The 27,972-nt window shown below is 40.5% G+C and overlaps 1 protein-coding gene across 3 annotated transcripts; it reads right to left on the minus strand.

Annotated features, from left to right (window-relative positions):
• Window positions 1-59: 59 nt before the first annotated feature.
• On the minus strand, window positions 60-27,972 carry POGZ (pogo transposable element derived with ZNF domain). 3 transcript variants are annotated; one of them, XM_006095269.3, is made up of 18 exons: window positions 27,846-27,972; window positions 26,704-26,862; window positions 18,074-18,249; window positions 17,052-17,160; window positions 15,387-15,677; window positions 15,087-15,278; window positions 11,663-11,769; window positions 10,277-10,614; window positions 9,428-9,582; window positions 6,495-6,595; window positions 5,876-6,022; window positions 4,165-4,299; window positions 3,901-4,070; window positions 3,609-3,749; window positions 2,969-3,025; window positions 2,659-2,771; window positions 2,379-2,403; window positions 60-2,249 (listed from the first exon to the last, which is right to left on the minus strand). In XM_006095269.3, exons 1-18 carry the CDS (start codon window positions 27,967-27,969, stop codon window positions 578-580), a joined length of 4,212 nt encoding a protein of 1,403 aa, XP_006095331.1. In that variant the 5' UTR covers window positions 27,970-27,972; the 3' UTR covers window positions 60-577. The 3 variants fall into 3 exon arrangements, with proteins under 3 accessions (XP_006095331.1, XP_006095330.1, XP_014316816.1); XM_006095268.3 differs by having other exon boundaries at window positions 15,087-15,305; window positions 27,846-27,969; XM_014461330.2 differs by lacking the exon at window positions 15,087-15,278 and having other exon boundaries at window positions 27,846-27,969.

Consider the following 27,972-nt stretch of genomic DNA (forward strand, 5'->3'; position numbering starts at 1 on the left):
TCAGTGGGATTTTTTTTCCATTTTCATTTTTATATAAAAGTGTTAAGACCACAATGAAAAAAGTTTATCCATATATATAATAAACCAGTTTGTGAGCTACAATTTTTCTTTCCCATCTTCAGAAATGTTCTCACATTGACAATGGTTGGATAGCATCATGCCCAGACATTGGCCACACAGTAAAACAAACCAGATGTACTATAATACAATTGAGGTAAAAGGGGAAACAAAAAAAATTAACATTCGTCCACAAAGGATTTTTTTTTCTTTTCTTGTTTTGTCAGAAAAATACCAAACACAGTGATTTAAATTTTTTCAAAAATTCACAAAAACCTGTTATCATCATAAATGAATGACCAATGGGCCAGCTCTTCGGCTCAGATGTGATTACTATTGGTTTTCCTAATAATCCACAAATCCACAGGGAAGTATAAGTCAACATCAGGGGGCAGTGGTGGCATAAAATTAAAAAATATAAACCAAATACCCCACCTGGTATACCCCCTTTCCCCTAAGCCCCTCTACCCTCCCTCACACTTTCCCACCCCCACTTCATACGCCCTCAAGACCCCAACACTCAAATCTCCATCAGATCTAGGTCAGCTTCTTCAAAGCCATAGAAGGACTCGGTCTCGCTTTCACCCTCAAAGAGCTGGTGAAGGCTTTCAGGCTCAGCTGTCTCTTCGGGAGATGACCTGGGTCGGGGGGTGGAAGCCGAGTGCTCCTCAGACTGCTCCCCGCTCAGCTTCAGTTGCTCCTCTAGGGAGGCAATTAGCTCCTCCTGCATGTCAGCATTTCTTGTAGGTGAGTTAATGTTGCCGTCAGGGCCAGGCAGAACACTAGCCACAAGGAAGGATCGCTGAACCAGCTCTGGACAGTCCCCAATGACAGCCAGTACCTCGGCCAGCCAGACCACCACCAGTTGCAGCAGGACATCAGAATCACACGCAGTATCTGCCATTTCCCGAGCCTGCTCCTTCCACTTTTTGTGCAGGAAGTTCTTGACTGTTCGTTTGATGCATACGTCTAATGGCTGGATTTTGGAGCTACAGCCTGCCGGGACCACTGCAGGCAAAGTGCTAGAGGCACTGAGCATGGCCAGCACCTCCTCGGACAGGTGAGTGCGATGACAGTCCATCACGAGCATGCCTTTGCTGCGCTGGCAAGCGGTGTGCTTCTGCCACACTCGGGTTGACCACAGCTCCATGATCTCATCATCACTGTAGCCACTTTCCTTTGCCTCTAGCAATATAGAGTCTGGCACATTAGCGGGCCGGTCCATTTGTCCTCGGTAGAAAACCAGGGTGGGGAGGACAGTGCCATCGGCCAGAATGGCCAGCACCACATCACACCAAGGTTCCCCTGTGCCCACTGTCTGCAGGGCGTTCTCCTTTCGGTCATCACTGCTCAATACCTCTGTATCCAGAAACAAGGAGATCTCATCAATGGCCACAATCATAGACAAGGGTAAGTCCTGGTTGTGAATTTGCCGTTGTACAAATTCAATGAAGAGTCCTGCATTCTCTGCTACTTCCTTAGGCAGGGTGTGGGCCACGGCACGCCGGGCATGGGGAGTCAAGTGGTGCCGTAGCATGAAACGCACAGCCCACTCGTAAGAGATCTTAAACCCCCCCTCCAAAGAACGCCCTATTTTGGTGGCCTTCTGGAACAAGGTCTCCTCATTGACCGGAAGCTGTTGCTCTCGCTGGGTCAGCACCCACTCAGCCAGTTTCTCTTCTGCCTCAAAGCTCAGATATTTGCCTTCCAGATTCTCCCACTGGGATGCCTGGAAGCGCCGAAGCCAACGGCGGATGCGTCGCTGCGGGTTCCGGAAGTGTTCGGCTGCCTGTTCAGTATTACAGCATAGGGCAAACAGTACTACTCGAAGCTTCTTCACAGACAGCTGTTCCTTCTTGCCAATCCCACTGCTACTCCCACCCCCTGAGGCTGGCTCAGGTTCCTGGGTGACTGGGCTCCCTTCATCCTGGTCATCAACATTCAGACATTCAGCCTCCTCTGTAGCCAAGGGTGGGAGGGCTAATGGCTGGGGGTGTGTGGGGGTTGGTGGTGGGGTTGCAGTTGAAGCTGGTGATGGGAGTGCCTGGGCCATGGGTGTTGATAGCTCTTCAGGCTCAGCTGGGGTGGGCTCGGCAGATTTCACAGTGGAAGCTTTATTAGAGGGTAAGGAAGGAGGAGGGTACATATTCTTCACGTTCCGGTCATTCACCCGGTCACGAGTCTGGCTGTGCCTAAAGAGTTCGAAAAGAGAGTAAGAAAAACCTCAGTAAAACCAGGAATACAAAATAACAGTAGTAACAATAATAAAAACCAAACACACTGAAAAACAGAAATTGAACCATGAAGTGAGTTTCCTTTACCTTGAGTGAGACATCCAAGAGAGTGCTATGGGAAAGGAGACAATTAAAAAAAGTTAACTCAGTGAAGAAAAAAGCCTTCTAAGACAGTGTCTTGGGATTTCAATCAAAAAGGCAAATCGACTGCCTACTCAAGTCTTATATAAACTTCCGGTTAGGATGCTTCCAATTTGTGGAGTAGGCCAAAACAGTGAATGGGGTAGGGATGCTCCTGATTCATGTAACATCACCTGTATCACTATCTTTTTTTTTTTGTCCTGCTAACCCCATCTCTCCTACTTACCTCGTGGCAGAATGCTGCTGGATCTGTGAGAGGGATTGAATACCAAATGCTTGGCCATGGCATCTCCCACAAAGGTAACAAAGGTACAAGAAGTGCAGTACAGCCTGATTCCGCTGAGAAAGAGCCAAGAGTACAGAAGTCAAATACAGCAGTGAACTACAGAGTTAGGCCTCGAGGCTTAATAAAGGAGTGTCCTTTCTTCTCTCTCTCAAATTAATTCACATACCCACCCATCCCAAAACAGCTAAGAGGATCTAATGTACCGGTAAAAACGTCAAAATTCAGACACCATCAGTAAGTTTTTCCTTACCTCACAGAATTTTTAAATAAAGCCAAATACTTGGAGCTCTTCCGTGGAACATGATTGCTGAGAAAGACAAAAAGTGGTATGAGTTACAGGGTTCTGCTGGTTAAACAGAGATCACCAGCCACTGACAATGACCCAACAAAAGAGATGCCTCTTGCCCTGGCCAGGTCACTCAGTCAACTGGAGCATCATCCCGGTAGGGGTGCAACTGATATTTCTCTCACATCGATGTTTCTCCCTTTTTAAAACAAACAAACAAAAAAAAACAACCAAAAAAACCCTCCAACCATTCTAACCTCAAATAGTGCCAGTTTTCCTATGGGGAAGAGGGGATTAGGATTAGGGTCTATGAAAATGCACATAGTGATCGAGAGGGCCTGGGGCTGGACCCAGAGCTGCAATTCTAACAAGCTTCCATGTGGTGCTGCTGGTCCGTGAACCACAATTTGAGTAGAAGGTTCCACAAAATCAGAGCACAGCCCATTAAAGTCAAATGAATATGGGCTGGCCTCTCACTCTGCTCTGAGAGATAGACAAACAGCTCTAAGAACTGAAGGAAAAAACATACTATCAACAGGGGAGGGAATAAGAGTTCTGTGAATCTGAACTCCCAGACAGAAACAGTGGTTTAATCGTGACTTACTTGATCATGTGATTGGCATAAGCTCGAGAACAGCAGGTGCTATAGCGACACAGAGAGCAGTGAACATATGTAGGAAAATGGTTTGGGAAATCTGGGATCTCAAAGCTGCACTCCAGACATGTCTGCCGGCCCATGACACTCCTGTCAAGAAACAAGGAAGATGAGCATTAACTGCCCCTGGGCACCCACATTGTAAGGACTGTAGACAACAGACCCTACTAAAGGCTACCAGGTCACACTGGGTGAGGAATAGCCGTGCCCCCCGCCCGGGCCTCTAGAGGGAGGCACTGACATTTTCCTAACAGCTCTCTTCTGGATGTTGCGCTGGACGGGGGGATAAAGGAAGACTGGCAGAGGGTCCGTGGATGAGGTCAGTGGTCCTGCCTCCTGCAAGGTGCTGGGAGGTGCGTCACTGGAGACAGGAAGAGTTCGTGGCTGCCCTCGGGAAGCCCGGATTGTCACCTGTGGGTCAAGGGGAGGAACAATTAGACATCAGATACTGAAACTCCCTATTCCTCTCCTGAATCTGCAAAGGAAATGTTGACAGTCCCTTTACCTTGGTGCCTGGTTTCAAACCTTCCAGCTGCTTGGGTTTACGGAAGGTTTTATGGTGCTGAAGCTTGTGTTCAATTTTGTCCTTGGCAAAGAGAAACTGCAGCCGGCATTTGTTGCAGTGATAAACGTTCCTCTTCTGAAGGGAAAAAAAAGGAAACTCTTTGAACACTTCCCAGTGAATTTTCTTCCCTGAGAAGGTAGATCAGTGCCAACCATACCATTCTTCACATCTTTCTGCTGATGCACAACAGGCACAGCCTGCCACTGAGAATCATCACCGCCTATTCTCCCAAAGAAAGGTGGACTCAAAGCAGGACGACTAGGTCCTCAAACCATCTCTTCCTGACTTGCTTTAATAATCTGGGTGAGTGGCTCAAGCTTGACTTGTCCCTACTTTATATTTGCAATGTGGACAGTGCTACCTACTTCTGGACATTGTCATTTCTTTCTTTATTATTTATTTCAGAGAGGAAGGAAGAAGGAGAGAGAAACATCAATGGTGAGAGAGAATCATCAATCAGCTGCCTCCCGCACACCCCCTACTGGGGCTCGAGCCCGCAACCCAGGCATGTGCCCTGGCCGGGAATCCAACCGGGGACCTATTGGGGTTCATGGGTAAATGCTCAACCACTGAACCACACTGGCTGAGCTCTTTAAAAAAGAAAAGAAAATGTACATGTTAAAAAAAAAATCATACTTTTTATTCTATAAGATTGTTTTCAACTCTGATCCTTAGTCCCTGTCCACAAAAACTTACCAGCTTCTTGGGTTTCTTTCATGGACAACCATGTTACACACACATACCTCTCCATCACCACCTCCCCGTTTTTCCTTTCTTTGACAACAATGATAGTACTTTTCCACACCTTGCTCTTTTTCCTCTTAACACATCAAACTGTACAGATATGCCTCCCTGTGAGACAGACCAGTGTGAGGATTCGACTGCTGTGTAGGGAAGTCCTTTGGCGACATGATCCAAGTCTATGATTTTCTTCCCTAGGATAGGAGGCTGTGTGACGTCAGCTGAGTTACCAGTGATAATCTCCATGCTGCCGCTTGAAAATACACTTGTGGTGGATTGTCAGCAGTCACTGCTGTGCAAATGAATGTATGGGTCTAACAAGGTATTTACAAGTGAGAGTGTTGGCATGTTTGTACACACGTGTGAACATTAAGCACAGCAGTCCAGGACCTAAAACCTCTTTGATAGCTTCTCAATGACTTATTTTCATGTTGAAATTCCTTTTCATGGCTTACCAGATTCTCTATAACCTATCTGTTCCCTACTGCCAACCTCTGTCCCTACACTTCACACTGAACTTCTTTCAGTTCCCTGAACCTCCACACTTTGGCTCTGTGCCTCTGAGCCCACTGTTCAATTCCACTTCCCCTGCTCATTCTTCCTCAGCCTTCAGGTCGTGCACACCCTTCTCCTAGAAGCTTACTAGACTTTCAGAATAGGTACATGCTTTTCTGTGTTCTGTATCTCCTCTAACACGACATTTTTCATGCTTTATTGTACTGTTTAGTTATCTTGTTTGCCAGTAAACTGCTTAACACCTAAGCCCGGTGCAATGTAGACAAATGAAATTCAAAAAACTTACAAACACATATACATTCTTTTCTATCAAAATATTTGTCTAGCTCAGCTCGGGCCCTAGCATCCATACATTTTAAAAATAAGAATTTGGCAAGTGCTTGGTGCCAGGTACCTGGTGCCTCATGTAATGCTGTTGGAATGCGTTGCCGTTTTTGAAGACCTTCAGGCAGTACGGGCACAGCAGATGCCGAGTATCCTCATGAATCATCCGAAAATGGACATCTACCTCAGAGTAGAGTGAGGAGCGATACTGACACACCTGCGTCACACAAGAGGGAAAGTAAGCTAAGAATGAAGCAAACGGCTGGGGCCTCAAAAAAGAGGTAGCAACAAAAACGTTAAAATATGAAAATAAAATTCCTTAAATGTATAGATCAAATCATATTTCCGACTTTGTGATAAATTCAGCGGTGAATTAAGATAAAAATGAGGAAGGCCAGGAAAGTCTGAGAACAATTCGTGTTCTTTGACTAAGAGGAGCAAAGTTTTCTCTGATAGTCTCCAAAGGGCAGTACCAGACACTCACTTAGTACATGTGTATGTTCCTTTTATGTTTTTCTCCTGCATGAAGAATCCTGAAAACAGAACCTGTGTTTACTATTTCTTCTGCATCTCGCAATGTTCCTAAAACTGTGTGTGTGTGGTGGGTAGTCAGCACTGGTCATGAGTGGATTCTTTATATTTAGCCTGAGAGCAAAATGGCTAAAACTCTGTAGGGAGAAAGATAATACCTGGCAAACATAAGGCATCTCTCCAGGCTTATGCGTATCCTTCATATGCTGCAGAAATAGTGGCTCACTCTCAAATGCCCACTCACAGATCTTGCACTTGGCTGTAAGAAGAAAAATAATCAATAAATTCACCTGAAAATAAGACCAAGGTCCTCCTGACTTATTCTATTTTCTGAGTTCTGCATCTTCCTTTTTCCATAGTTAGAAAATCATTGTCTCTTTCTTTAAAATGGTTCCATCTTAATATATGTGTTGCTGATAAAACTAACCATATCTCTAGCTCAGACTTCTTACCAAAGCTCCATTCTAGATTTTGAATTATCTGCAAGACCTTTTTAATTGGACATTCTACCATCAACTCTAACTTAGAGCAGCATTCTGCTGCTTCCCTCTGTTGCCCTTCTCACTACCCACCTCTTCCTCAGCTCAAAATTTAGGCCCTGGCTGGTTTGGCTCAGAGGACAGCGCATCGGCCTGTGGACTGAGAATCCCAGGTTTGATTCTAGTCAGGGGCACATGCCTAGGTTGCAGGCTCGATTCCAAGTAGGAGGTGAGCAGGAGGCAGCTGATCAATGATTCTCTCTCATCATTGATGTTTCTGTCTTTCTCCTTCTCCCTTCCTCTCGGAAATCAATAAAAATATATTTTAAAAAAATTTAGGCACCATCTCTAACTCTATACTTGTGTTTTCATCATTATTTCAGAATGCATCTAGGGATTGTCACGTCTCCAATCTCACAGGCAAAAACTTGGTAGAAGCCCAATGATTTCCTACGCTGATCAGCTAAATTCTAGTTCCTTCTATTTCACCAACAAATACAAGATCTATTTCTGCATATCATTACCAAATCAGTTCTTTCAGAATACTACATTACTTAATTATTTTGCTCAAGGTTAGACAATGATTATCTCCTATGAATAATTCAACAAATATTTATTAAACATCTTATATCAGTACAAATAAGAATTTGTCCTAAAAAAACCAAGACTCATGAACAGAAGTTCTTGCCTTGTTATGAGTTATTATAGTAATAACAAATTTAAGATAACTTTGAAATTGCCCATTTTGTCAAGCTTATAAGGCTGAAAGTCCATACCAGCCAGGGCTATTTTTCTTTTCTTTCTTTCTTTTTTTTTTTTTAACTTTAAGTATACTAGGTATACAATATTAGTTTCAGGTGTATCATATAGTGATTCAACATTTATATACCTTACAATAAGTCTAGCAATCATCACACTAAGTCTAGCAATCATCTGTCATCATGCAAACTTATCAAAATATTAAAAATATTAAAAATCTGTTCTTTAATGGGAAAAAGTTAAATATCTCATTAATTTTAAAATTGTGATTACATGCTAAAATAACTATTTTGGATATGAGTTAAATAAAATACACTATTAAAATTAATTTTAGGTTTTTAAAACTATTTAACACAGCTATTTAAAAAATTAAATTATATGTGTTGCTCACATTATATTTCTTTGACCAGTACTAGTCTAAGCCACTCATGGCAATCCCATCCCCCTTACAAATATGACCAAGGACAAGGAGATATAAGGGAAAGCAATTCTGCCTTGTAAGACATAGATTCAGGGAAGACACAGGAAGATATGGTTTCTTCTTCATCTGCACAATTTTGTGTCTGAATGAAACACCTGAGACTAACACAGCCAGAGACAAGAGAAATGTTAAGAAGCAGAACACTGAAGTTCTGGGCTTGAAGTTCTCTCAGTTAAAATGATAGAAAGGATGTCCTATTGTTCAATTATTTAAGTCAAGGTTTTTAATTTGTAGCAAAAGCATCCAGATCTTATGCATATTTCTGGTCTTTATGCCTTTGCTCGCTTTTCCCATCACGTAAAAGCTTTCCTTACTAATTACCATCAATTTAAATCCTTCTTGTATTTAAAGGCCCCAAAAACTTAAGCATGACTTTCTGTGATCTGACCATAAGGATCTATCTGTTCCCTTCTCTGATCTATTTCACTTACTTTTGGTGAAACATATAACACATATTTATAATAAACATACTATGTTGTTCTCACATTTCCCTATATTTACATAATTTTTATATCTTCAACAAAACTAGAAATCCCTTAAAGGACACAAGAAATATTCTAGAAGACTGGGATCAAATTCTCACAATGGCACCTTACTGAGGTGTACGGTGTTCAGTAAATAACTAAATTTTTTTAAAGTACTGTCTCAATTGTAAAGTGCTTTATAATAAAAATTATCTTTTATCCTCCTTAAAATCTACCAGGGGACAAACTAAAACGAAGGTTCAAATATAGATGCTCCTTCTATAAAATAAACCCACTACATTATGTCTCTCCAGTGGTCCTAAGCCAAAGCCCCTAATTCATGATCTAGCACTGAACTCAATTCATGCTGAAAAGAACCTAACTCAGGCTTGAAAGAAAACAGAGCAAGTGAAGTAAGGAAATGACTACAAATATGCAAAGAACTTCTTCTACACTGTCACCCACATATAAATAAATATAACCAGCTCCCCCTAGTGCCATCTATAATACTAAAAGCATAATATGCTAATTAGACCAGACGGCCGAACAGGAGAACATCTGGACAACCTTCTGAATCAGTGGTTCTCAACATTCTGGCCCTTTAAATACAGTTCCTCATGTTGTGACCCAACAATAAAATTATTTTCGTTGCTACTTCATAACTGTAATTTTGCTACTGTTATGAATCGTAATGTAAATATCTGATATGCAGGATGGTCTTAGGCGACCCCTGTGAAAGGGTCGTTCGACTGTCAAAGGGGTCGCGACCCACAGGTTGAGAACCGCTGTTCTGGATGAAGCTGGGGCAGCGAGGGCAGAGTCCCTTGAACGAATTTCGTGCATCAGGCCTCTAGTTCAATGATAAAGAGCTAAGTATATCCTTAGGATTTAAGAGTTTCCAAACTTACTAGTTGATTCATAAGGACTATGAACATTTTCCAAGTGGCACTGGAGCTGGAAGGGAGTGGAAAACTGGCGATAACAGTGTTGGCAGATAGTATGACCATCCACTTCACCATTCTGCTGATCAAGTTCTACATGGTGTTTCATATGGTTCATGAATCTGTAGTACAGCGCAAAGGGAAAGTACAGAAAACATTTAAAACCAGTAACCCTGGAGACATGTAACAGCAGAATCACAGAACAGATATTACCTGCTCCTCCTCCTTCCACTTCCTCTGTTAACCCAGAAAAGGGTTCTTGAAATTAAGACTTCTGTGGAAGGAGACACACTTGTCTCCCTTATCTTTTAATTGGTCTCCCAGTTATCTTTTATTTATTACCACAATATGTCCTTCTATAGCAGTGGTTCTCAACCTTCTTAATGCCGCGACCCTTTAATACAGTTCCTCATGTTGTGGTGACCCCCAACCATAAAATTATTTTTGCTGCTACTTCATAACTGTAATTTTGCTACTGTTATGAATCGTCATGTAAATATCTGATATGCAGGATGTATTTTCATTGTTACAAACTGAACATAATTAAAGCAGTGATTAATCACAAAAATAATATGTAATTATATATGTGTTTTCCGATGGTCTTAGGCGACCCCTGTGAAAGGGTCGTTCGACCCCCAAAGGGGTCGCGACCCACAGATTGAGAACCGCTGTTCTAATGGATTAGCTCTTGATTAATGCTAATCCTTAGCCAAGACTGGATAATAGGACAATTCTCCAAAGAGAAAGACTTAAACATATAAGAAAATTTCAGTCTTGTCTTGTCCAAGGTAACATCCAATGCTCTGTAACACTTACCGAATGTTGTTTTTTAGCCTTTTGGTACAATGTGGACATCGGAAGGATGTAGCGACCTTAGGGAAGTTTGTGAGTTGGGCTACTTTGCCACCGTCCCGTCCATAGTAGAAGTCATCCACTAGCATAATGAGCTTGGTCTGGACAGCATCACCCACGTTCTCATTTGGCTCTGGTACTTTGGTAGGCGGTGACAGAGCAGGAATTGGTGTTGAAGAGGGTGTGGAAGCAACAGGAACTGTTTTCTCAGGGGATGAGGGCTTTGCTGCTGATGGGACATTGGGTTCTGAATCCGGAGACTTCCCTTTCTTCTGGAAGTCAACCATTTCTGGGCAGCAGTACTATAAAGAAAGAAGACATCTGATCATTCTGGTTATCCTGGGGATAGGGTGTGATAACTCCCCAACTTCACTAACAGTCATTGGTAAGCTTGGTTCTAGGTGGTCTCAATCAGCTTTCACCCTCAAGATTTCTATAGCATTTCCAAGTGTCACTCTTTTTCTAGTGTACTCGAGTCCTGGTGCACGGATTTGTACACTGGTGGGGTCCTTCGGCCTGGCCTGCGGGGGTTGGGCCGAAACCGGCAGTCCAACACTGCCTGCTGCTCCCGCTCATCTCGGCCCTGCTGTGCCTGCCGCGGGCTCGTGCCCAATCAGTCCCGATTGAGAGAGGCTTGCGCTGCCATAGTGGCGCTCGCCAGCTGTGAGCCCTGCCTCTGGCACCTGTCGGTCAGCTGAGCGGTGCTCCCTCTGTGGGAGTGCACTGACCACCAGGGGGTAGCTCCTGCGTTGAGAGTCTGCTCCCTGGTGGTCAGTGCACGTCATAGTGACCAGTCGACCAGTCGTTCAGTCACTTAGGCTTTTATATATAGAGATATGTATTTACAGCCACATGCCACTCCAAACACCTTATCTTGTACTTCTTCCTGCTTTAGCTCCTTTAACCACTCACTAACATAACTTGGTCCTGAGCTCTCTGGGAGCAAGACGTTCCGACCTTTCCATCAGGACTAATACAAAAAAACCAAAAAGGTTAGAAATGGGAACTGGTTTAACAGCTCCTGATTCATCAATGAGACATAAGCAGAAAATGAACTGAGGCCAAGTTGGTTTGAGTTCTGGTTATCTAACAAACCGGACCTGTGCAATTTCAAAATCTAGCACAACTAAGGAATGAAGGTTGCATATGTTCTGATTCATTTGAGGGACATTAAATGTATCCTATGACATCCCACAGTATATAACTCTTCTAAACAGTCCAAAAGACAAAGCAGCACTTTAAAAAGCTTCCAAGTGATTTTAAAATCCCAACTTCACAAGCTCCCATTACGACAGGCAGCATACAGTGGTAGCTCTTTAAATCGAATCCCATCACAAGTGAATCACTTACACACATGTGACCTCTCAAAGCTTCAGTCACACGGAATTGAGCGTTACACCGTGGACACATTTTCCGGCCACCATCTTGGAGATCAAACGCGGGGATGGAAGAGGTCACTGGAAGAAGAGAGAAGCATTGAAAAACTTAATGATACTGGAAAATATTACTGGCCTTTTGGGAAAAGGTTACACTCCCCGAGACGCATATCAAGGTTGGTAGGCAAGCATGAGAGATCACCATGAGTGTCATTCCTTTTACTATTCTTCTGACTCTAGGCCATAGGTCAGCAAATTACACCTGGGCTCGTAGACCAAATCCAGCCAGCTGTCAGTTTCTATTTGGTCCATGAGCTAAGAATGACTTACATTTTTCCCCCTTGATTATGGTAAAAGAAACATAACATACAATTTATTTCTTAAGCAATCTTAAGTGTACAGTTGTGTTAAGTACATTCCCAATGTTGTGCAAGCAGTCTCCAGAAGTCTTTTCATCTTGCAAAAATAAATCTGTATACCCATTAACTGCCCATCCCCCACTCTGTCTAGTCCCTGGCAACCACCATGAATCTGACTACTCCAGGTATGCCACATAAGTGGAATCATACAGTACTTGTCCTTTTGTGACTGGCTCATTTAACATCATGTTCTCAAGATTCATGAATGTTGTAGCATGTGTCAGAATTTCTTCCTTTTTAAGGCTGAACAATATACCATTTTACATATATACCACATTTTGTTTATTCATTCATAGGTTGAAGGACATCTGAGATGTTCCTACCTCTTGGCTATTATGAATAATCTATCTATATAAAAGGCTAAGTGACCGACTGTCCGTCTGGAACACAGGATGCGCACTGGCATTGACTTGCGCATGTGCGATACATATAATGCTCACGCTGGCGCCAATCGCACACGCATTTCAATATGTCATTGTCAATCGTGGATTTGGTTGTTTTTGTTGATATTCAACGTGATCCACATCGCAATTTATTCATCAACCGTCAGACCAACTGGCTGGTACATATGACGCGCACTGGCAATTTAAAAATAAACATTGACTCACACATATGTGATACATATAAAGCTCTTGCGGGTGCCAATCGCACGTGTTTTAATTTTATACTATTACTAGAGGCCCGGTGCACGAATTCGTGCACCAGTGGGGTCCCTCGGCCTGGCCTGCGGGATCAAGGCTGAAACTGGCTCTCTGACATCCTCTGAGGGTTCCCAGATTACAAGAGGGTGCAGGCCAGGCCAAAGGACCCCACTGGTGCATGATTGTGTCTGGGAAGGGATGCGGGAGGTTGGCCAGCCAGGAAGGGACCACGGGAGGGCTTCAGGGCATGTCCGGCACGTCTCGCTCAGTCCCGATCAGCCGGACCCCAGCAGCAAGCTAACCTACCGGTTGGAGCATCTGCCCCCTGGTGGTCAGTGCACGTCATAGCGAGCAGTTGAGAGGCCTTAGCATATCATTAGCTTATTACGCTTCGATTGGTTGAATGGACTACCGGACACTTAGCATATTAGGCTTTTATTATACAGGATACTATTTTTACATGTAATTTTTTGCAGTAACATCATTACTGCACGAATCTTTCTTCTAATTTCCTTTCAATGTGCACAAATCCATGCTCCAGGTCACTAGTGCTGCTATAAAGATGGATGCAGAAATGTCAGTTTGGATCCATGCTTTTAAATTCTTTAGGTATATTTCCCCATAAGGTAATTTTTTAAAGTTTTATTTATTTATTTATTTAAAATATATTTTATTGATTTTTTACAGAGAAGAAGGGAGAGGGATAGAGAGTTAGAAACATCGATGAGAGAGATCGATCAGCTGCCTCCTGCACACCCCCCATTGGGGATGTGCCCGCAACCAAGGTACATGCCCTTGACTGGAATCGAACCCGGGACCCTTCAGTCCGCAGCCCGACGCTCTATCCACTGAGCCAAACCGGTTCGGCTAAAGTTTTATTTATTGATTTTAGAGGGAGAGAGGCAGGAAGAGAAAGAAACATTGATTTATTGTTCTACTTACTTATGCATTCATTGGTTGATTCTTGTATGTGCCTTGGCCAGGGATGGAACCTGAAATCTTGGCTTATCAGGATGACACTCTAACCAACTGAGCTACCTGGCCAGGGCTCATATGGTAATTTTATATTCTTTTCTTTCTTTTTTGTAACTATCAATATCAATAGTAAAAATCATGCTATTTTACATTCCCACCAGCACTGCACCATGGTTCTAATTTTTCCACATCTTCACGAGCACTTATTTTGATTTTTGGATAACAACCATCCTAATGGCTGTAAAGTATTATTTCATTGTGGTTTTGATTTATGTTTCCCTAATTATTAGTGATGTTTAGTATTGGGCTTCATGGGCTCAGTGGCCATCTGTATAGTATATCTTCTTTGGAGAAAGGTCTATTCAACACCTCTACCCATTTTTGAATTGGGCTGTTTGTTCTTTTGTGTGGAGTTGATGAAGTTCTTTATATATTCTGGATATTAATCCCTTATTTGATTGTAAATATTTTCTCCTATTAAGTGGCTTGACTTTCTGGTACTTGTAAGAGTCCTTTGTTGCCCTGAAGATTTTAGTTTTGATGTAGTTTTACTTATTTATTTTTTCTTTTGTTGCCTGTATTTTTGGTATCATATGCAAGAAATTATTGCTAAATTAAATATCATGAAGCTTTCCCCTGTTTTCTTCTAAGAGTTTTATAGTTTTAGCTCTATGTTTAGGTCTTTGATTCACTGAGTTAATTTTTATATATGATAAGGGTCCAATTTCGTTTTTTTGCATGTGGATATTCGTTTTTTTCCAACACCATTTGTTATAGGTTTTTACATTTTTAAATGGTTGAAATAAAAGCAAAAAATGAGTAAGATCGTTGGACACATGAAAATTATATGAAATTCAAAAATTCAGAGTCCATAGATAGTTTTGATTGAGCAGAGTCATGCTCACTCATTTACATTCTGTCTGTGGCTGTTTTTGCACCACAGTAGTAGAGTTGAGTAGTTGTGACATAGGCCTAACGCACAATGTCATTTACAGAAAAAGTTAATTTAGACTATTAAAAACTCTCACGCTCATATCCTGCAAACCTCTCTACCAAATCCTGACTTTAAAACCTTGTTCACAAATTCATCTCATCTAGGAAGCCATCTTTTGATTGTCCCACCCATATCTGATCAATCAATCAATCCATGTCACTAATCCACAAAGCACAATTACAGAACTGCTTGAAGCTGATTCAGGCACACTTCTCACAGTGGCTGTCCCCTTACTACGCTCAGCTTCTGTGAGAACAGACTGCAGTGACTGAATTCCATTTATTTCTCTATTTCATAGTGTAGAGTTCCGATACAGCATATCAATGTTTCTGAATAACTGGCTGCTCAGAGTCTTTCAGGTTATTGTACCTTTCATTGAAGACTCAGGTCCGCTGGTTCTCTGAGAGCCATGGGAAGAGTTGTTGTTGGACACCACCACTGGCCCGGGACTCTGGCCCAGGGAAGGGATGGTGTTAAGGGTATTCACCAGTTTGGCCACGTCATTGCTATTTTCACCTGTAACCCCAGGTCGCTTCACAGTGACAAAGCTGGTAATGCTCACTGCAGGTGGAGAGGGGAAGGAGGGAGCTATGTTGGCCAAGTGATAATCATCTGTTCTCCACCCACCACCCCGTCCCAGCTCTGCCATTTCCTCTTCCAAAACCTCACCTAGCTTGGGATTCGAGGTCTGGTTGGCTTGGCCTGGCGGCTGAACAGCTAGTTGTCCCAGTGAGGTTGGCTGTGTGGCGGTGGGAGTGGTGGAAGTGCTGGGAGTGGACTTGGTCTGCTGGGACTGGGACTGTGGGACGGTGCTTCGAATGGTGAGAGTGGCTGGGATGACGGTGGTGAAGGTGTTGGTGGTGGGCCGCACAGGCATTGTGGATCCTGGCCTCACTGGGGTCATCTGAGAGAACACTTGTGGGACTCCAACTGTCGGCTTAACAAACTGGGTACCTGGGGCTTAAAAGAGAGACAAAGAAAGTACCAAATCTTGGTCAATAAACTTACTTTTAACACATTGCTCCTATCTTTACTGGAAATACTGGAATAGAAAATGATAATTTCCCCAAACTGACTGGTGACCATCAGAGGTTACCAAGAATAGCATAGCCCTGACCGGTTTGGCTCAGTGGATGGAGCGTCGGCCTGCGGACTGGGGGGTCCCAGGTTCGATTCCGGTCAGGGGCATGTACCTTGATTGTGTGCACATCCCCAGTGGCGGGTGTGCGGGAGGGAGCTGATCGATGTTTCTCTCTCATCGATATTTCTAACTCTCTATCCCTCTCCCTTCTTCTCTATAAAAAATCAATAAAATATATATTAAAAAAAAGAAAAGAATAGCATAGATTCCAATATCTAAGAAGGTAATATGCATGTAAACTGATAAAAGAAATTAGTCTAGGTAATTAGCCCTAAAAAGATTCAACTGAAGAAAGAGGATTCCTATTAACTCCTCCCCAAACACTTTACCACTTGGCTTGGTATTGGAAGAGAAAGAATGGGTATAGAGTGAGAGGCTGAATGGGTATACATATAGGTCCCAAGGGCAGACTTGGTCCTGAAAAAAACAATCTTCCTTCCTCAGAATACTAAAGGAGTCTTCCCTTCTCTTATATAAATTCAAATAGAAGACCAACTATGCCACTCTATTAGGATGTCCAAAAGATGAGAGTCTCCTGGCTCAGCCACAGACAATTCCACTGACATATATTTAAGAAATATCAGAACTAGAGAGTGGATAAACTCAACAGACTGAAGGCCAAAAACACTCTGTGGGCTCTGAGAACAACAACAAAAACTTAGGCTACAGAGATACCCTTACAACAACTCAACTAAGACATTCTTTGTTGGCCTATAAAGCAAAGTTAGATAGTAAATAAAGAACTAATCATTGGCAATATTTACCCTCAAAGGGTATGTCATTTGTTTTATTTATATCCAAAAATTTATACTACAAAATTAAAGCAAAATAAAATTTATAATTCCACCATGTATGTGAATAGAATTATAAAAAATATGGAATTAGGAGTTTGTGTTAATAATGATTTTTCAGGAGAACAAATTTCATAGCTGACTAAAACATAAGAAACATAAAAATGACTGTATAAACCCTGTTTCGCTACTTCATAATGGGTGGTAAAAAGTTAAGAAGAAAAATAAATAAAACCACCACCCTGGCCAAAGGTTAGAAACATTTTAAAAAATGGACTTAAATCAATATGGTTTTTATATTTTCCTTAAATACACTTTTAAATGACCTATAGTATTTTGAGACAATAAAAACAAATCTTCAGGATGCAAGCTCATTCCACATGGACAATCATTTTTCCTTACCTGGGACTAGTGTAATTGGTCTAACCGTTTGGCCTTGCTGTACGTTCAGCACAATCCCAACCTGATTCATTGCATTTTGTACAGGCCGAACATTTCTTACAGGAAATCCCTGCATTAAAAAGCAAAATGATCTTTAACATGGAGATCAGCTAACACTGGCAGAGATTGCAGTAAGGCCTACATCCAAAAAAATTCCCACACTCTTACCTAAAAGTTGTCTCTCTAGAGTTCGAGTTTTTAAATGACTAAGATGGAGAAATTTAGGAATATTGGCAAACTTTTGAGTGACAAAATATCAAAACTGAAGAATAAGCTTTGGTAGACATGAGCAAAAATGAAAACCTACTTCCTGTCTTAAGAAAATCTCAGCTTAAAAAAATTCAAAGATTGGCTCCTAAACTGCTAAAGGCATAGAAGAAAAAAAAAAAGACACTAACAGTATTCACTAGAGTGATTCAACAAACAAGTGTAAGAAATTGTTCCCAAAGGCCATTAATCCCTGGCAAATTTCTAAGAAAAGAGTTTGTAACTCAGGAAGTCAAAGGCAAAGAGGAGCATTTGTCTTTACATCCCATATTCGGCATTAGGCTTTCAACTTCAATTCACATTACATATCAAGTAAGTCATGTTTTTCTCTTCCAAAGATCGGCCTGCACTTCCCCAATTTCACATACAGACTTCCAAAAGTCAACTTACCCCATTTTAAGAGCAGCCCAAGTAAAGGGCAAGAAGCCTTGAGGGCCATGTGTTAAGGTTTCTGAATCCAATATTTCCCACTAATTTCTGCCCAGACTTAATAGCCCTCTAAGGAGTATGAAGTGGAAATTAACCAGCTGTAAGCTATGTTAGGCTTTTTATAAAAGTCAGCACCATATTACAAAACAGCAAATGAGAAAGCCAGGTCAAAAAACAGGACTTAGGACCATTTCTAATGATGCTAAAGACCTAAAGTAGAGCCTCCAAAAGTTCACATGGTCTTTCTCTCCTCTCTACCAGTCCCAGAATTCAGAGTCCCTACTCACCTGAGTAGTGATGAAAATTGGTTGTGAGGCCACAGGAGAACTAGTCACATGATTGGCATTCTGCATGACCTGGACAGGCCTCAATACTGGTTGACTAACCATTGTGCCCAGACCTGGGGCTGGATTCTGGGTTAGGATGAGCGGCTGTCCACCTTGTTGGACCAAAGAATTGCCAGCTAAAGTGTAAAAAGGAGGGAAAAATATGAATGTAATAGAAAATAAACCCACATCTTATAACATTATGATTTTAGATAAGAAATGGCGTCCTAGATATCAAAATATCCAAGATTGTCACTCAGTTCAGGTTTAATGTCACCAAACTCACCAAAAATCTAAGCTTCACCCAAATCTAAAACTAACAGAAAAAACAAGTAGTTAGGGGAAGTTCACTAACATCTACCTTATATATCTTAACTAGAGATGTCTCAACACATTATGACTTCTGTATGTCTAACGCTTTGACTCATTAAGTGACAACACAATCTCCCCACACCAAATCAGCAAAACAAAATAACATGTTTTTCTTAAAACAAAAACCAAGAACACCATATTTTAACTAGTAACACCTATTTTGTCAGAATGTAATTTGCTGCTAACCCACCTTATTTTTTTAAAAAATTGTTGAAAGTATTACATATATTCCTTCTTCCCCCCATTGATCCCTTCTAGCCCGCCCCTACTACCTAATTTTTTTTTTTAATAAGAGGAATATTCATCAAATAAGCATTAACTCAGCAAGTACAGAGACTTTAAAGAATGGCATCTCACCCGGCCGGTGCGGCTCAGGGGTTGAGCATCGACTTATGAACCAAGAGGTCATGGTTTAATTCCCCGATCAGGGCATGTCTGGGTCTCGGGCTTAATCCTCAATGTGGGGTGCACAGGAGGCAGCCAAACAATGATTCTCTCTCATCACTGATGTTTTTTTTTTTCTCTCTCTCTCTCTCCCTCCCTCCCTTCTTCTCTGAAATCAATAAAAATATATATTAAAAAAAAAGAATGGCATCTCTTCCTAGTGAGTCAAATCTCAGAAATGCAAAAGACTTTCTGAACAACCATGGTCTTAGGTATGGAAACAGAGGTTGATAGGCTGCCTTCTTTCGCTCTATGTCATCAAGACTGATAAACAAAAGACCTGGTCAAAAACTAAACAACATTAAGTAAAAATGTTGACTTAATAAGACTGATTCATTCATGAATAAATATTAATAAACATACGAATAAAATGGACTAATTGTTATTGAAATATTTTATGTTCCTTTTCATTTGTGAGAAAAGCAATTTTGTAAATGTTTTTAAGTCCTCTATATACTACATTTGGCTAAAAATTCTCAATACTATATTTTCTAATTTATAATATTCTAAAACCAGATAGAAAATTTGGGAGAGCCAATATACCTAAATCAAAGATAAAAGCAAAATATTGCCTCAACTTTTTTACCTCAAATCACCAGAATAAGATGGACTCCTCTGAACTGTATGTTCAACTTGGCAAATGGAGTCACTGCAGTTAGCTACAAAGCAAAACCAGCAGAGGGGGTATATGGGTGGCTATTAATGCGCCAACAGTGGTTTGTCCCAGTCTCCGAGAAACTGAGAGCCCACTAGTGGACTAGACCCTGACAATTACTACGCCAGCAGAGTAGTGATTATAGAGGTTGACAGATAAAAATTCCAACAAGTTATATCTATAACTATACTGGCAACTTACTGACTGTATATATTTTAAATTTAAATGTTTTGATTATGGGAAAGTTAAAGTATATATAAAAATAGAACACTATAATGAACCCCATGTACCATCACTGAGTTTCAATGATTAGCCAATCATGTTTCATCTATACCTTCCAATCACTTACTAGCGCCCATATTATTCTGAAACAAGTTCTAGATCATATCATGTCACCTATAAATATTTCAATACTAGTGGCCCGATGCACGGATTCGTGCACACTGAAAGGAAATTAATTACAGACAGTCCTCAGGTTATGTCGGACTCGACGTACGTCTTTTCATGGTTACGTCGCCATCTCCCATTTATTTATAAAAAAAAAAAGTTCCGTCATTTCGATGTATGTACATATGTGCTTTATGTATTTTATTATTTATTTACCACAAGCAAAGGTCAGGAATTGTTATCTTTCTTTTAAATTTGTTTTACTGTTTCACTTCATTACTGCTGTGTCTGTGCTCCATGTGAGTGACGTAGGTGCTTATGTAGGTGGGTTCCGACTTACGGCGAAAATTGCATTATGTCGCGCCGTAGGAACAGATCTCTGATGTAACCCAAGGACCTACTGTAGAAGAAATATTTTAATATCGCCGTGTCAGAATTGAAAGAAAATTAGTGCTTTTCTGTTGGCAAAGGACGGAGGAGTCCGCGTGAGCTACCATCGGCCATGCGGTTATTGGTGGCCCGGGTGCAGTGCTCATGGGCATGTCACCAGGCTTTTCCAGATGCAACAGAGCCTATGAGTTGAAGATGAATAAAGGTTATGATGTATGTTTTCCGAAAACTTATAACAGGATGACTAAACCCCCAGGAGCCCTACCGCATGTAACAAGCATATAGGTAACTGCAAGTGAATGAATGTTCAAGTTCTTAGCTGTGTTGTTTAAGAATTCTTCATTGCCTCAGGTGTGGCATAAGACATTTTTGGAAGGGAAAACAAAGAACTGATCAAGAAGATGTGAATTGAAGCAAATGAAAAGTAATATTTTATTTAACAGTGATCAATAAAATTATATAGAAAAAAAGAAAATTAGTAAAATGTACATGAAAATTATAAATCAATTAATAAATAAACAACAACAAAGACATATGAAAACAATAAAAAGATGATATAAAAACAAAAACATGATATAAAAACAACATCGATAAAAACAGTGACTGATAAATTGATTAAACTTATTTTAATATCTCCTTGTATACCACATTAAGAGTAAAAACACTTTCAGAGTGCTTGACTAACTTCCCTTGTGATGCTTGCTATATTTACAACTTTAACATCACACGCTCTTCGAACTGGAGAGAAAGCAACATATAACTCCATTTCATCGGAGAAATTTAGGGATAGGTAAAATTGACATGTAACACCACGTATTACATTCCATCACAACTGTGTTTGATAACTGCATCCTCATTTACTTCATTTTCACTATGAAGGCAGTTCCTACCAGTATTGGTAGTACTTGTCGATGACCGTTTTTCATACATTTTCTGTCGTCGACGTCGCTTTCTTTCGGCTTCATAGGTACGTTGTGCCAATAGTTGTTCTTCAGACATATTCTGTCGACGCCGCCGGCTTCTTTCGGCTTCAGAGATACGCTGTGCCAATCGTTCTTCTGCAGACATATTCTGTCGACGAAGTCGCTTTCTTTCAGCTGCAGTGATACGGTGTGCCAATCGTTCCTCTTCAGTCATATTCTGTCGACGACGTCGCATTCTTTCAGCATCAAGGATACGCTGTGCCAACCGTTGTTCTTCAGACATATTCTGTCTACGACGCCGGCTTCTTTCGGCTTCAGAGATACGTTGTGGCAATGGTTGGTCTTCAGACATATTCTGTCGAGGAGGACGCGGCTTTCTTTCAGCTTCAGAATGTCAACAAAAACAACCAAATTTACGATCGACAATGACAGATTGAAACGCACGCATGCAATTGGCGCCAGCGAGAGCTTTGAAACAGAAGTTTTTAGGGGTGAAAAGACAGGTTTAGGAAATTTTAAAAAGCTGCAACAAGTACATTTCCATAGACTGAGGGAGCTGGAAACAGCAGAAGGTCTATATTTACAGAATAAAGGGAAGAAAGCCCTTCATCCAGAAGGAGAAGGCCTAAAGGGGACTGGAAAACACTAAGGGAGAAGGGGAGGAAAATCTCACATGTCCCATGTGAAATTCGACCTTTTAGCTCAAAAGTTACTATAATAACCAGTCTAAGGAAATAGTGACCAATCAGAAAGGATATCAAGGCACAGGAAAAGGGAACTCAGTGGGACCCTTTCCCCATTCCCACATGGGAGTCTGTGCTGTGAAATTCTTTCCCCTTCCCCACGTGGGAATCTGTACTTGGTCTTCAATAAATTTCCACCTTTGCTATACCATCTTCTGTCCGTGGATTCATTCTTCGACTCAGACGGACAAAAAACCCGGGAGCCATTCTGCCCAGGGGAACACTGCGTGTTCCAGTCCAAAATTCCCACTTCAGCTTTATATGTATTGCACATGTGCGAGTCAACTTAGCCTTTTATATCTATACTTGAGGCCCTGTGCATGGATTCGTGCACCAGTGGGGTCCCTTGGCCGGGCCTGTGGGGATTGGGCCGAAACCGGCTCTCTGACATCCCCCGGGGGGTCCCAGATTTTGAGAGGGCGATTCTCAGGTGAGGCACCCCAGAATTGGGTTCCCTCCTCTCTGGTTCCAGGTGTGTCACCCAAGAACCACAGCTGCCAAGTCACCGCAGCTCGGCAGCTCCTGCGTTGAGTGTCTTCCCCTGGTGGTCAGTGTGCGTCATAGCTACCAGTTGGAGGGAAGGATGGACCTTTAGCCTTTCATATATATAGATAATAACTTTAAAAGACAACTTAAAAAAGAGTGAATATCAACACCATTATCACTCCAAAAAATGTAAGTCTGTGACTATAGTTGATAAATGTAATTGAAATTTGCTTTGAGTAGAACTTAAATGTTCTCACTCCTTCCCCTCCAAAAGATAAATATATGAAGTGATGGATGTGTTAATTAACTAGATAGTGGAAATCCTTTCACAAATGTATGTCTAATCACCATGATGTACATTTTAAATATGTTGCAATTATATTTGTCAATTATACTAAAGTTAAATATATAATACTTTAATATCAAATACCAAGTCAGACTACAAATTGATGATTGTAATTTTTAAAAAGAGTTTGTTTGAATCAGGTTACAAAAGGTTTCACATAAAGTGTAACTGATGGTCATAAGCCTTAAGTCTCTTTTAATCCACACATTACACATCTATCTCTTTTATGCCTTTCCAATTTATAGTTGAAAAAATATTGGCTAAACAAAATCATGTATTTTCTATTTATTATTTTCACTGCTAGGGTTAAAGAAAATAAACTGTTATTTATTTAAGCCTAAAAATTCTTAAGATAATGACTGAACTCAACATTCCAACTAAATACAGGGTGGAAATGTTTTGCATTTATGTGAAATCAACCAATATTTGCAAGTCTCAAAGGACAGGCATGGTTCTCATAAAATCTGCACAAACTCTACTGCTATGAAGAATGCTGTCCTGGCTGAAAAGCTCAGTTGATCAGAATGTCCTATTGATACAACAAGGTTGCCAGTTTGATTCCTGGTCAGGGCACATAAAAGAAGCAGTGAGCCCGGCCAGCATGGCTCAGTGTTGAGCATCGATCTATGAAACAGAAGGTCAATGATTCCCTCACATCACTGATGTTTCTATCTCTCTCTCCCTCTCCCTTCCTCTCTTCTGAAATCAATAAAAACATATTAAAAAAAGAAAAAATATCCCAGGGTGAAGATTAACAAAAAAAAAAAAATCTTTATTTTAATTATATTTTAACATTTGATCCACATAAAAGCTATAATAATAAAAGTAATATGCTAATTAGACCAGAGAGCCGAACAACCTTCCAGACGTCCTTCCAGACAAAACCGGGGCTGCGAGGGCCGAGCCCCTTGCACAAATTTCATGCATCGGGCCTCTAATATTACATAAATTTAGGTTATAAAGTATAATGTTAAAACAAACACAACCCAGTTTAGGACTAGAGCATTCTAAACATTATTAATGTGCCCCTACTCTTTTCCAAACCCTGGCTTCCCTCCCACATATACAAATGTTTCTTAAAATCAAGAGTCAAGTAAATGCTTCTTTATGAAGAGAGGGCAAGGAAAGTAAGAGAAACAGGTAAATTATAAAGGTCAATCAATGCTCCCCCAAAGGGACAGTCTTTTAAAATATAATTACTGGAGAAGGTGGCTATTGATAACTAGGAGCCAGAATGGTTTTAAAACTGGTTTAAAAGGAGGGTGCAGAGTAGGAAAACAAACAAACATTTTTTTAGCTTTCCAAAGAACCTAGTACACTAAGTGAAACAATATTAAATTGCTTAAAAGTTATTCTCCCTTGCTATGTTAACAATGTAATAAGTAGACAATATACCAATATAATTAAACGGAAGGCTAATGGGAACTGGGTTGTTAGGAGGGAATATTTTTTATCCACCCTATTGTGATGTCTAATCCCTACGCTCATGCTACCATTCCAAGAGTATCTGATAAAAAAGTTACAGAAAAAAGGGAAGACAAATTGGACCTATTAATGAGCGCTTATCCATGCATGAACAGGTTTTGGAAGAATACACAGATATATGTAACTGTGGTTTCTAGTCTATACCCATTTTTTTAAAACCATGAACTTGGATTATTTTATTTATAATACTAGAGGTTTCTGAAATAAATAAAATCAACTTATATACATTATATATTTATAATTTTGTACACAGGCCCTAGGTGGGCTCAGAATGGAGTCCATTCAAGGAGTCAAGGAGACTAGGTTATGAGATGCCTTGGAATCCTTGGATGAAAGTAAAGTTTAGCTAAACTGATTGCTAACAGAACTGTGACAATTATTTTGAGAGAAACCAAGAAAAGCAGTAAAATATAGTGGAAAGGCCACAGGCTTTGAAATCTAGATAATTCAAATCTAGTTTAGTCACTTATCAACTATTTGACCTTAAGCAAATTACTTAGACCAGCGGTTGCCAACCGGTGGTCCGTGAGGTCCGAAAGGTTGGCGACCGCTGATTTAGACTATAGGCTTTGGTTTCCACATCTGTAAAAATGAGAGAATTTTCTAGGTAATGGTTCCTCATCTTTATTTGAGAATCCCTATATATAAGTTGGAAAAAATGCAATGGATTTTCCACATGATAAAAATAAATTTTCAGTTCCCAAAGATTGAAAAATACCTATGGAAATTATAAAGATTTCAGTTCAATAATACTTAAAGTTGGCAATCATATGGGGAAAGAGCTACTGGTGGGCACTTTTTTAAAGCCACCAATTAGGGCAATTTGGCACTGTCCATCAAATTTGAAATGCCTGATGTAGCAATCTCACTTTATACTGCAGATATGCTTATATAGTGATATAATGCCTGAGAATGTTCACCACAATCATTTGTAATCACAAAAAATTGGAACTGTAATAAATATTAGGGAAATAAATGGTTATATTCAAAAGTAAGAACGCCATATGCACTTCTAATGGAAATATGAACTGACACAACATTTCCAATCCAGGAAAAAGAATTGACCAAAATCCTTAAAATTGTGATGATCTTTGACATTTAGTTCCATATTCTCAGAACCAACGATGTGAGAATAGAAAGACAGAGATGTTCAATAGCTCTTTAAAAGAACAATATATACTCTTACAACCTATTGTTAATAAAAGTTAACCAAGCAAAGGGAAATAGTCATCAAAAATATGTCAGATAAATATTTAGTAAAGTGAGAAGACATTTATTACATATTGAAGGAAAAAAAAGCAAAGAGTAATATAGAGTCTGTATGTTCCATTTTTGTAAAAAAGTAAATCACTACATATAGCATATGGAAGTATACAAAAGTACATATATATATATAGAAAAACAGTTACAAATTGCTATATCCAGAAAGTGGGATTATAGCTTTAAAATTTTTCTTCCTTTATTTTTTTCTGCCTACCTTTTCTATAATGCACATATTATTCTTGTATGAATAAAGTTATTTAATTTTTAAATAAAATAATTAAGAATAAAGTCCTTGCATATTAACATAACCAATGGATATGGACACTGGAGTGGTGGGGGCTTGTCCTGGGGGGTGGTAGTGGCTGAGGAGGGGTCGATGAGGGGAAAAAGGAGATATATGTAATACTTTAAACAATAAAAAATAAAAAGAATAAAGTCCTTTGCAGCAATGCAGTGATTCTATGAAGATGCTTATTCTAGTTTTTAATCTTGAGCTATAACTTGCCAATAACTCATCTTCAGAGTGTAGAAATAGATATCAGACATGAAATAAAAACCAACACTGTATAGTCTCTCTAGTTAATAAATATACTAAAAACACTACTCTTTCACCATTTCCTTCAGGTAGACAACAGCCCTGTCCTATTTTCCATACCCAGGACCCAATAACCAAATGAATCTACCAGAGAAAAAGACGAAACAAATCTGCTCTGGGAGGATTCTTAACAAACTAGTGGGACTCTTCTCATTAAAAAACAACAACAAACAATCAAACCGTAACAACAACAAAAACTCAACCCAGATCTCTTCAATAGTTACAAATTTTGGGTTTACATTTTCTCTCCTAGAAATTATCAGCAGCAAGAATCCGCTGCACTCGGACTTGAAACACCATCATCAATTCAGCACTAACTCAGAAGGAACAGCACCACCTACTGAATCACTTCCCCAACAGAAAATCATTACTAAATTCACTCTCCAACTACTAGCACCACATCAGTACCCAAAGCTAAACAGGCACAGCTAGCTGTTCCTAAGACTTTTTATATTCTCTCTTCCCTCTAACCCAGGAAGAATTTCCCAATAATCCCACTTACCATTGTTGTTGGCAATTAGTGTGACCAGAGTCTTCTTTGTACTGTCGCTGTTCTGTGCCCCGCTGCTACTAACGGTGGTGGATGTAGGGAGGTGCCCAGCAGCAGAAGCATGGGCAGCGATGGGCACTGGAGCTGAGACTGGCTGCTGGCTCACAGAAACTGTGGGGAAGGGAGGCACAGTCACTGGAAGGCGGGGACAGGTGACACTGAAGGATACTGTTCTCATCTTCCCCTTCCATCTCACTGCAGGTCTCTGTGCCCAAAAGTTTTCCTGCATTATTTGTAAATCCAACTGCTGATCTATTTCTCCTCCTATTTGCCCCTCACTCCACCAATTAAACACAATGCCACCTTTTCTGCGTCTCATTTCCTAATTAATGAAGTTAAATCACAAGCTCACTGAACCAGGATTTTAATGTGTTGCTTATACAGGTCAAGCAAACCTCTAGGGACGTTAAAGCTTTATTAGCACCACAACCAGTATTCATAACCATGCACAGTAAGTCATCCACAAGATGCTAAACTGTGTCCTGTTTCAGCCCAAATCAATGCTACCTTCAGTTCCCAAGGCAAGGAAGATAAAAATAAAGAGAGCAACAGGCACAATTTGGCAGGGGAGGTGGGGGGAGGACTACCACCCACTTTCTGAATTCAGGGCTAAAACTTGACCCTTCAACATCACCTTTTTGAAAGAGAAGCTAATAAGCCTAAGTTTGTAACCTGTCCTTGAAGGCAGATACAAAGCAAATTCTGCTCATCTCACAAATGAAACTAAATTCAAGTAAAAGAAAAAAAAGCCAAGACTATGCGAACTTGTTTTTGGACTGCATGCTTAAATGGGCACTGACATACATCATCAATGTTGCATTCTTATTTATACATCATTTGGTAAAAGGATTGCTAGATGTTTGGTAAATATTGGTTAATACAACTCTCAATGTTTTTAATGAATTCAATACAGTGTGTCTAACTTTATGTATGAGGAAACGGAGGCACATACAAATTAGACACTGGAAAATAAAGGTAGCCACAATGAGGCGTCCCTGGATTATTAAAGTCCTTCCCCACCTCACACTTTCTTAACAAAAATGTCCTTCAATTAAGTCAACTTAAGCAATGTAAGATCAAAGAGTTTTTGTTACCTGTAGTAGTTTTATCCACTGAATTATAATCTTCAACTACAGAATCCTCAATGACATCACTGATTTTCTGCCATGGCTCCAGCTCCTCCTCCTCACATTCCATAAACAGGTCGGTGTCCGCCATGCT

The sequence above is a fragment of the Myotis lucifugus genome, unplaced genomic scaffold (genome assembly GCF_000147115.1).
Source record: "Myotis lucifugus unplaced genomic scaffold, Myoluc2.0 scaffold_151, whole genome shotgun sequence".
NCBI classification, from domain to species: Eukaryota; Metazoa; Chordata; class Mammalia; order Chiroptera; family Vespertilionidae; genus Myotis; species Myotis lucifugus.

Excerpts from the sequence above, each read along its gene's own strand:
- POGZ (XM_006095268.3), bottom strand. The coding sequence starts at position 27,969 with ATGGCGGACACCGACCTGTTTATGGAATGTGAGGAGGAGGAGCTGGAG. Across the intron at positions 4,071-4,164 it reads GTTTGAAACCAGGCACCAAG|GTGACAATCCGGGCTTCCCG; the intron begins GTAAAGGGACTG and ends CTTGACCCACAG. Across the intron at positions 2,250-2,378 it reads TCTTGGATGTCTCACTCAAG|GCACAGCCAGACTCGTGACC; the intron begins GTAAAGGAAACT and ends CGAACTCTTTAG.